At 31.3% G+C, this 10,972-nt stretch overlaps 1 protein-coding gene across 2 annotated transcripts; it reads right to left on the reverse strand.

Moving 5' to 3' along the window:
- Positions 1 to 311: 311 nt before the first annotated feature.
- Positions 312 to 5,894, reverse strand: LOC109792011 (uncharacterized). 2 transcript variants are annotated; one of them, XM_020351390.3, is made up of 9 exons: positions 5,563 to 5,894; positions 4,556 to 4,650; positions 3,977 to 4,045; positions 3,747 to 3,862; positions 3,567 to 3,621; positions 2,218 to 2,338; positions 1,482 to 1,529; positions 1,011 to 1,105; positions 312 to 894 (listed from the first exon to the last, which is right to left on the reverse strand). In XM_020351390.3, the coding sequence occupies exons 1-9, from the start codon at positions 5,645 to 5,647 to the stop codon at positions 793 to 795; spliced, it is 786 nt and encodes a 261-aa protein (XP_020206979.1). In that variant the 5' UTR covers positions 5,648 to 5,894; the 3' UTR covers positions 312 to 792. The 2 variants fall into 2 exon arrangements, with proteins under 2 accessions (XP_020206979.1, XP_020206978.1); XM_020351389.3 differs by having other exon boundaries at positions 4,556 to 4,665.
- Positions 5,895 to 10,972: the final 5,078 nt, after the last annotated feature.

The raw sequence follows: 10,972 nt of genomic DNA on the forward strand, positions 1-10,972 counted from the left end.
ATACAGGACTATACACTTAATAGCAATCTTCAGTAAATTGTCTTAGCACAATTCTCCAGTCGCCTGAGAGAAACATTGATATTCCTTGAGAGTCTTTTGGTATGAGCATACAACGCTAACTTGTTAGGATATGCAGTATCTTCATCACGAAACCGAGTAGCTCAGCGCAGCTCTTACAGATACTAAGCAGTGATAAATCTCAAGGTTCATAAAAAAAGCAATGCAAAAATTTGGAACTGTAAAAAGGTCCGTTGAATTTAGACCAAAAAAAAAAAAAAAAAAAGCATATGCATAAAATAAAATCAGGGTACTTTTGGCCAAAGGAATACTTAAGGTACTATTCATCAACTCAAACATTAAATGTTACTCAAACAACAATATGCAGTATATTAACTTCTCCACAAACAGGGCCCAGGCAGAATCTACCAGCTTAGGTATACCTGCCTGTGGACCAGAAAAAGGGTACAACTGCCTGAATTACAATACTGCAATCGAAGAAATATATAGGCAAACCACAATTCATTACAATCTAATCTTTATGGTAGCAAGAAGCAAACCTACATTTCAGACTCCCCTGGTAGTTTGTCCCACCCACAATATCATCCTCCAACTAGATTAAAAGCTTAACTGCTTCCTCCAGAACCTTGACGATATCATACTCAGTCTCGCCTCAGTTTTGCTCAGATGTTAGAAGGTTAAATGCCGAATCGGAAGGAATGGAAATTATAAGAGTAGCATCACATCACGTACGACCTTCTGGTTAAAACTAGTAGTCACAGTAAACACTGATAACTATCGTGAGAGAAGTTTGTATGAGGGTATATCTTCTAGACGCGTTATGTCTTCAAGCAGAAGCTCTTTCTCCAGCTGGCGGCGTGTAGATTTCATTACTGTCTGTTATAACATAAGTAACATGTTGATAATCACTGGCAATACTAAGAAACTTGCATAGTTTAATTAAATTTGCTAGAGCCATAATATTTCGTTATTTCATGATAAAGATTACATACGTTAAAATCCATGTATGACGCACGCATAGAGAGCCATTGATGATCCATCAGCTTGAATGTTATGCAATAGAGAAGATCAAAAGCTGATTCATTTTCTGTCGGACAGAAAGATGAATTTAGTAACTTGAAACAGCAAACTAACATAAAAAGAAGACCGCCACTTCTAAGCTATAAACATAAGTATTTTTCACACGATAGATTTTTCATGAAACTATTACGAATTATGTAGCAGCAATCGGGTTAGAGAGAAAAAAAATAGATAGAAATGAAAGGTGAAGAGGTAGTGGAGGAAACAAGCTCCTTAAAAAAGCCTTCATAAATCAAAACAAAAATAAAAATACTTTGGTAACATTTAGCATTTTTCCATTTTGTTATGGTTAAGTTCTGACCTCCCTGCTTCCCTTCCAAACTGAACAAAAATACAACTAAACAAGTAAAATAATAGATAACGAGGGGAATAATAACGGCTACCTGTAAGAAATTTTAGGAAAGTTGCTCCCACCAGTGTCCGTGGTTTGACTGTCAAGGAAAACAAAATTAGTAACAGATGACATCATAATCAAATTCATTAGTTGTGAAAGATATCTATCGCGTAATAGTCTGCAATTGCATAAAAAACATGCAGTTTCATGATATTCACATCAGAAAATATTTATAATTGCTAACAAGCCATATTTGCATGGACAAAGAAAACAATTTATTTAAATATGGGGTTTTGGCAATATTTTTCAATTACTTGCAAGAACAATTTGTATAATATGCAAAAAAAAAATATTATAAAAATGTTCAGAAGTGGTGAGTAGATGTAAAAGGCTGACCTATGTCATTGGATTGGAATGACCAACTTCTTACATTCTTTCATATAAAGTAGAGACATTATGCTTCTGGGATAAGGAAAATAGGCCCTCAGAAACTTCTAATCTAATCTCTTTTATTTACAATGTGGCACTAGCCATCACTCAGATAATGATTAGTATAACTGTAGCCATACTGAAGTATACAAGAGTAAATGGCAAAAAATTGCAAGTACATTTATGTCATCATGTAACCTTCGAAGGGCTATTTGTTGGTTCTCAATGAACTTGACAAATCACAGACCAGAATGCAGAAACAAACGAGCCCATACATATAGACATCCCCCAATTGTCCTTTTATACATGAAATATGCTGAGACTAGAAAACTACAGTAAAAGGAGAAGCCATAAACCTGCTTCAAGATCCAGCATCTGAATAAGCATAAATGTGATGTTAACACCAGCAACTGCAAATGGGTATTCCCAAACCGATCGATCCCCTTCTCGCTTCCGTAAAAGATCTTGAAAGGATTTCTACAAAAATGGAAGGGTCAGGTTTTGTGATAAATATACATGAATAGGAAAGACTTATTTAAATTTAAGGTTGACCTGAAAGTTCTTGAAGGATTGAACCAATACTAGATTAATAAAAGACAAACGCTGAGGAAATAAGGGTATAAAAGAAATGCAAAAATGTGTCTGGAAAAACTCAAGATCACGGCAACATGTCTGATATATAATATCCCTAAGACAAAATTGATAACCATCCACAACAAATGAAACCAGTGAAAATATGCAAGCAAGCCAGGGAGCATGAAAAAGAGGACAGCATATTTTAGAAAATTATCTGCCAAGAAATCTCAGCATTTAAGGCATGTATTATATCACAATTCATCATATGTATTAAGTCCAAATTGCTTAGATGGAGAGATTTTCAACATCCAGAAAACAGTGAATAATGAAAAATATTTGCTATGAAGTTCCATGACTTTATTTTTTACATGACACTGATGGGGATGGTGTAATTCAACAGACAGATCATTGGAAAAGAAAAACAAGATTGATTAAGTTAAATTCCTTCTCTTTTGTCATTTATAATTTATCCTAAAATACTAGACTTATAAGTCAGGTAAAGCAAAAGAACAAATTAGTATGGTCAAAATTCATCAGTCAAGGAGGAAGTCCATAATCAGAAAACAAGAAATTTATTCAGATCAGCAAGCATTTTGGCTAAAATGTTGCCTATTATTAACTCCCTCCCAAATCAACCATCTAATAAAGCACGCAAGAAACAATAAGACCCTTTTGAAAGAAATAGATGAAAATCCCTAAGTTTGTCAAATTTAAAAAAGAGGAAGCAACCATTCTTCAAAAAGATAAAGGGTTTAATGGTGATGTCCTGACAGTGTAAAGAGTTTTACAGTCAACCAGTCAAAAATCACAATTTATATGACTTTTAAGATAATAATTATAAAACTCAACAAAATTCTCATTTAAGATGGATTTTAATTGGATAACTATGTAAAACTACTTTACTATTAGTGCATCATTATTAAATTCAAAGATAAAACCCAAGAATAAAATATTTATCTACAGAAATCCTGTTTGAAACAAAAATGGCATTTCTTTTGGATGATATACTAATATGATTTGCTTTGTTAATCCCTTCAGATAATAAAATAAGCTTTATTAATTTTGGTCAAGTAAAAAATAAGGCTCTAAAATAATTTTTACAACACACAAAAACAGAAAGGGAACATACCGGGAAATTCCTAGCAAAAAACAGTAAATTCTCCAATGATATGAAACCACCACCCCTACCAAATATATACAGATAGAAGTTATTAGTAACGAGTAATTAGACTGAAGACAGTATAACGATCAAAAAAAGACTGAAGACAGCATATGACATTGAGAGGAAAACAACTAGAATAATATCTACCTAAAATCTGTTGATGGATCCTTCCCTTGCCAGCCCATATCCTTCCACTGCTCAGAAATCAATCCACGGAGTTCTTCTTCAGGAAATGCAGCATTCCATAAAGCTCTTAGGGCATCCTAAGCATAGATAAAAGATTGCATAAATGGTATGACAAAGGCAGTGTACATGGCTTAAAGTCTTTGATGAAACATCACTTTCACAGACTTGAAAAATATCAATAGAAGGGATACCTGGTGCTCAGGGACAGAGCTGTCGTATGGAACATCTATGCGATTCTGTAGCCTCTGCAAGCATTCCTCCTGAGAATTTAAGATTCAGCATTGAGAATTAGTCGTGCCATAATTATAAACAATATTTAATAGAAAGAATAAGTAGAGGGTGACATTATTTTGATATCAGATCAGAAGGTGTAGCACCCAAGCAATCGTTAAAAAAAAAAAAAAAAACCATGAAACATGGGTGTCAAAGCAGCTGTTACAAATTCAGAGCAAGCTATAAATTGTATATAATTACAATTTTTTTGAAAATGAGTTAAAATCTTCAGAAACAACAATTGATTTTTTTTTGTTATTAAGGTAAAAACGTTGATGTTTCAAAACAAATTAATAGCTCAATATGTTTTTATTGCGTGAAATTCAGAAAAAGATTTTGTTGTTGTTTCAAGTAGTTTAGAGGATTCTTATCTTATTAAAAGAAGACACATCTCATCAACAAAATCACATTATAAATTTTCTTCCTTTTTTTTGGTAGGAAGATGACCAAGAGGAAAATTAACAGAATTACTTAAATGAGTATAAAATTAAGATTACCTGGGCTGGAGTTAAATCAAAAGAGGGTCGAGCATCACTTTCTCTTCTCTGTGCACAGACACAGGACAAACCTCTGCCAAGCCATGCTGTTGATCCTGTCACAAACTCAGCTGTAACAAAATAAAACTGCACATAAATGTAGATTGAGCTTCCAATTTTTGCGCCACAAATTTATAATAATTTGATCAACAGAAATCATACGTTATCAATGAGTGATTAATCATCCTCACCCAGTGCACCACAGCTTTCTCCTAAAACCACCCAGCATATTTTAACCACAAAAAATTGTTTATCTCTCCCCCGTCTCCTTTTCCATCACTTTTAAAACCGACGTATCTATCAGTCGACATATATTTTGTTTTCTATTACTCATATTATTACCCAAGCTGAGGACAAGGAGAAAGGACAAAGCCAAACAACCAAATATAACCACAACGAAGAGTGGATTTTGCTTTAATCATTATGCCAGCCACTGGCTTTGTTTCAATCATACTGCCACCCACCAGGTTGCTTTATTCACAATTTCCCACTATTTTTGCACTTAAACACTAGACATCAGCTTCACGCTCCAAAAAAAATAAAATAATACAACAGTATCAGCATTTTCCAATATTGACGAACACTGTACATTTCACAAATGCTAGATCTACGAAATAACAGCACCCAATATCAGAACCCGTAGATTAAGCACAGTAAACAACTTTTAACGCTAAGATTAACACGTTCCACAGTAAGGCGAGCTCCATAGATATCTCAACCAAGCTCAACTCAACCCAATCAAAACTAAAACAACAATATAATAATTAAAAAGTAGTAGCTGTAAGAATTGTGAATTCAGTAATTCACCCACCAACGCAATTTTGAATACCCGCAAACATGACGCAGCGAAAAACCTGAGTTCAATCTAGATTCTATCGCGAAAGCGAGAGGTTGAACAAAAACACAAAAAAAAAAAAAAAAAGGGAAGCAAACGTGGAAAGTGGCGAAATTCACGAGAAAAATTTTACCAGAAGTTGAATGGCACGTGTTGCCTCGATCAAGACCCTGCGAAATCCTCCTCACAGCGACGAAGGAACCACCTCTATCGTCCATGTGTTCCAGCAGCAGCAGCCCTTGTTCATCACGTCATGGCGAGAGTGTAGTGAAGAATTGGGAGCGAAGCGGAAATGCGAGGGAAGTGGAATGCGGGAGGAAAAGGCAAGTGAGAGGGGGAAAGAAAGGAAAAGAAAGAGAAAAGAATCTTTTGCAAGATCTGAGAGCAGAGTGTTTGTTTTCTCTCTCTAAAGCTCTCTCGCCGTTTGGGAGCACAGGACAGGACTGCGTAAGCTTACTTCCGCTCTCTCTTCCACTTCTACATATATGGAATTTTTTACTGGAATAATATTTTTTTTAAAAAAATTACAAGAATGATCACTTTGCAGGATTATTTACCAAGATAGAAGTATTTACTGTTTAAGCTCAGAATTCGGTTCTCGGGGAACCGAATTCTGAGCATCAAAATGTAATTTTTTTTGTTTTTTCAACTCAGGAACCGAATTCTGAGTTAGTTTTAATTTTTTTTTTTTTTCGTGTCTGGGGCAAATGTGGGCTGATGTGGGAAGCGGAACGGCCCGTTCCAAAAGCAGAACGGGCCGTTCTGCTTAAAGGCCCGTTCTGCTTTTGGAACGGGCCGTTCCGCTTCCCACATCAGCCCACATTTGCCCCAGACACGAAAAAAAAAAAAATTAAAACCAACTCAGAATTCGGTTCCCGAGTTGAAAAAACAAAAAAAATTACATTTTGATGCTCAGAATTCGGTTCCCCGAGAACCGAATTCTGAGCTTGAACAGTAAATGCTTCTATCTTGGTAAATAATCCTGCACAGTGATCATTCTTGTAATTTTTTTTAAAAAAAATATTATTCCAGTAAAAAATTCACATATATGCCGCTTTTTATTTTATTATTTTCTTCAGTTAGTTGCACAAATATACCCGTACATGCGAGTAATATCTGAAACTGTCTCAACTTTGATAGGAAATATCCGTTTTAGCCGGGTATGAATATGGATACGGGTAAAACCTAATATATTAAATCGGATACAAATACGGGTATGTACTTACCTGTCCGTACCCATACTCATACCCGTCATTGTTCTCATTTTTAATTTAATACCCACTTTCAATTTAATTATATTAAAAAAATTTATTTTTTTATGTGCGATTATTTATTATAATATGAGATAGATAAATAACTTAATTATAATTATAATATAATAAAAAATAATTTAAAAATATCATTTTTTTTACAAAAAATAAAAAATAAAAAATTGACGGGTATGAGTACAGATACGGGTATACCCAATACTCGACGAAGACGGAGATGGAAATAAAAATCACATACCCGACGAGTACAAAGATAGAAACAGAGATGAGTTTGACTTGCAAGAACAAAAAAGGATATCATTATCATGAAACTCGTACCCACCCCACCCTATTGTCATCCCTAGTTACACACCAATTTCTTTTATCAAACACAAAATACTTTCTCCTCTTTTCACTCCCCTCTAATTTAGTATTAACATGCATCCAAAATTATCAGAGTTAATAAGATTTTTTCTACTATATATATATAGGGATTTACATTCCATATTTCATTCTCTTAATTATACTTTATTTCTTAATTTCACATTCAATATTTACTATCATACTTTACTACTATATTAATGCAATATAGTTTGTTATTTAAAGAATGATATAAATATTCTTTTTCATCGACGACTTTTAAAGCTTTTCGCAAAAATTATCATGAAAGTAACGTTTTATTATACAAATCGGAGTGTTAAAAAAATTAGCCTATAAATGAGCTAGGAATTTATAATCTAGTTTTTTTAAAAGGAAGAAATCTATAATCTAGTTGAAAATTGTAAGCTATGATAAATTAGTTGATAAAAATTAAAATTTTACAACCTAATTAATTAAGTGGAAATATTTTTGATAAACTAATTAATAAATATAAAATGTTATATAAACTATAAAGACATATTTAATTATTTGAATGGGAAAAAATTACTATTTTTACACACTAATTTATTTATACAAATTCATGAAAATAAGAAGTAGAAATTATTAAAATAAACGAGAATATCAAACAAAATTATTTTCATCAAATTAATTTATTAGCATCTCTAATATTTTTTCAAACATACCTCAATAATGATAAATAAAAAAAAAGTACTCAAAACTGATATGATTAAAGTAAATCACTAAGTCGGTTAATTATGGATAATTGAAGTAGTATATATAAATTTTAAATTTGAATTCTTTTTTGTCTTTGTAATTTTTGTTATTGAAAAGTTAATATAATTAAATATTAAATATCGTGTTAATGAATAAAGCAAAAATAGACAATTAAAATCGTACGATAAAGATAGAAAAGGAAAACACGTTATCTTTAATGATTATTTTATTATTAAATGCACGTCGAATGCAACATTGTTGTATCTCGTGTTAACGTGAGATACATAACAGATATCACAATTATATAATATCAAGATCAATTGTATGTTGAAAGTCTCAACTCACTCTAAATCACCACGTGAAGCGAGTTAAATGGATAAACGATTGAAATTTATTCAAAATTCTATTTAAATTTAATTTATTTTTTTAAAAGAAAATAGAACACGAGGTTGTCATGAAAGTTGGGACTCGATTCTTTACTAGCTAATTGAACATAGATAACGAAAATAAAGTTTGTTCAAAATAGTATCCACCTTGAATTACAATCCAATTAGGTTTTAGGTTACTTAAACCACTTGCAACTTAATCTAATTATGTAATTTTCATTAACTGAATCAATTTATTAATAGATAAATTTGATTACAAATTTCCTTTCATTACGCTTTAAGAGCGAAAAATTAATACACAAATCGATTAACTACACAGGATTTACTTCTTTTTGTTCAAATCTTTTTGTAATATGGGGAATTTATTCTCCAAGGTTAAATTTTATTGTTTTGATTGATATCATTTGTGTAATTTTTATTAGACCTTAGTTGATCTTCTATTTTTTTAATGATTAAAAAAAACTACTCATACATAATTTATAATTAAAAAAAAAACACTTCTACATAAATCACAAAATTATGTGTAGTGAGTCAAGTCAATTTATCAAACCATGTTTTTCATTACTTCTAAAAGAAAATCACGTGGGTAGGGTGAATGAATTCCATTGTTTGAGAATTTAAAAAATAAAAGAGGGAGAAGCATAAAACACAAAGAAAACCATTCTCATCATTTTCTCTAGAAGAATTAAATTATATTTTTTTTCTTTAGGATAATAAGAAGGAAGACATAAGTATAATGAAAATTTATTTTATTTCTTTAATAATTTTATAATGAAAATTTATTTCATTTCTTTAATAATTTTATAAGCAAGTGAACAAAATAATTTTATTTTTAATTTATGGACATATTTACGTAATATCCAAAAACTAATAATCAATGACTAATTTATATTTGTAAAATATGACTTCTGTTAATCAAGTATTATTCCTTTCCTTTGTTTAGTTGTTTTCTTTTTCTTTTCAACTTATTCACTTTTTCTATTCCATTCAATTCATAGAAGAACATAATGTTAAGTTATCCACTTGATTGGCTTTTGCTTTCAACAATTTGTGTGTAAATAATGAGTAAATGTTAAACATTAATGAATTGTTCACCAAACAAAAAAAATCAAAACATTAATACTTATTGGCATATGATTATAAAATTATAGAGGAAACACTTAAGTCTTAAAAAAAACGTGTTATCATTATTTTGGTCTTTTTGTTATATAAAATATTGTCTTATTAACTCTTTTTTTCAAAAGAAAAAAAAAAGAGTGTCATGAAATCTTAATTACATACAATGTTTTATTATTAAAAAATTAAATTAATCTTTTTACCATCTTTCGATCACCATCTAATGTCTTATTTAATTATCACCAGTTAAGAATAAATATTACACCATGTAAAGTTTGAATTATGACTTAAACTAGTTTGTAAGAAGTCTTCTTTAGGAAAATATCTACCTTTGGAAACTCATGTAATAATAGCATCTTGGTCAAATATAAACTTCCAACCTTACTTCTACATAACTAAATTAAAACCATATAAATGACAAAAACTAATACCTCCATTTCCTTTCTCATAAACAAACAATCCCAATTTAGCCAATTAATCCCTCTTTCAAAATTCCTATTTAAGCCCCACCTCGACAAATTCATAATTTTTTTTGGATCTCCTCACCCAAAGTGGAAGGAAATAAAAATGTGGTCATGTAGAAAGCTGAGATTTACCAATTGAAGGATTGGAAGGTCTTCAAGTTTGTAATCTTATTGAGCTTATATTTAGCACATGGTGAGCTGATTCAAGATCTTTTAAATCAAAGAGATAGCTAGTTGATTATGTCAATACCAATACATTTCAATATAGAGGAGGATCAATTGGTTTGGAATTATAGTAAGGATGACAATTATTTAGTTAAAACAGCATACTACCATGTCATGGAATCTTCAATTAATAATTCACATTTGTGGGTGCAAGGAGATCGGAAATTTATTTGTAGTCTACATGTCCATCACAAAATAAAAACTCAAATAAAAATATATATTTGGAGAATGGTGTCATATTGCCTTTCACTATAGGCTAGTTCTTAGTTCAAAAACATTAATTGCCCTATTACTTGTGTGTTTTGTGCATCTTGTCCTAAATTTGGATCACATGCTTTGGTTTCTCTTATGTATTAAATGTATGGAGGTATTTAGGATGTTAGAATCATATTAGTTCAATGGTGCGTAATGTTGATAATTTTAAAGAATTCATTCTTCATATTCTAAAATATCTAAATAATGACCAACAATTACCTTTTATATCCACTATTTGGTGTTAGTGGCACCATCACAATGAGAAGGTTCGAGAAGATATAGAGAAGTCAATACATATGTCACTCAATTCTACCAAAGATTACATCCACTAGAAAGTTATTAGGTAGTTGTTGGCTACAAGTGCTTCTCAGCAAAAATTGATTTTTGCTGTTTGCTGTAAATGTTGGACTAAATATGTTTTTGGTATGCTGAAGTGCAACATGGACACATTGCATATTTGAGTACCTATGACATGGGAGCTTGTATTCAAAATGAAAAAAAAAAGGTTAATTTGTTTTATCAATGACATCTTCTCATACATGTAACCTTCTTGTTCATGAAATTGAGACATCATTCTTATTGACAACAATCACTTAGGTCAATTATAAGCTTATTCAAAATGCCATTTTTAAACCTTACTACAAGCAAGTTTTTGATGACATGCATGCTAACTTGACTCCAAGCAAGTAAAACAAAACTTAGTTTGATTTGCAACACTTTAGCGAGTTTTGTCTGTATACAAGAATTAAGTCACT

The sequence above is a fragment of the Cajanus cajan genome, chromosome 4, assembly GCF_000230855.2.
Source record: "Cajanus cajan strain Asha chromosome 4, NIPB_CcT2T_4, whole genome shotgun sequence".
Taxonomy (NCBI): domain Eukaryota; kingdom Viridiplantae; phylum Streptophyta; class Magnoliopsida; order Fabales; family Fabaceae; genus Cajanus; species Cajanus cajan.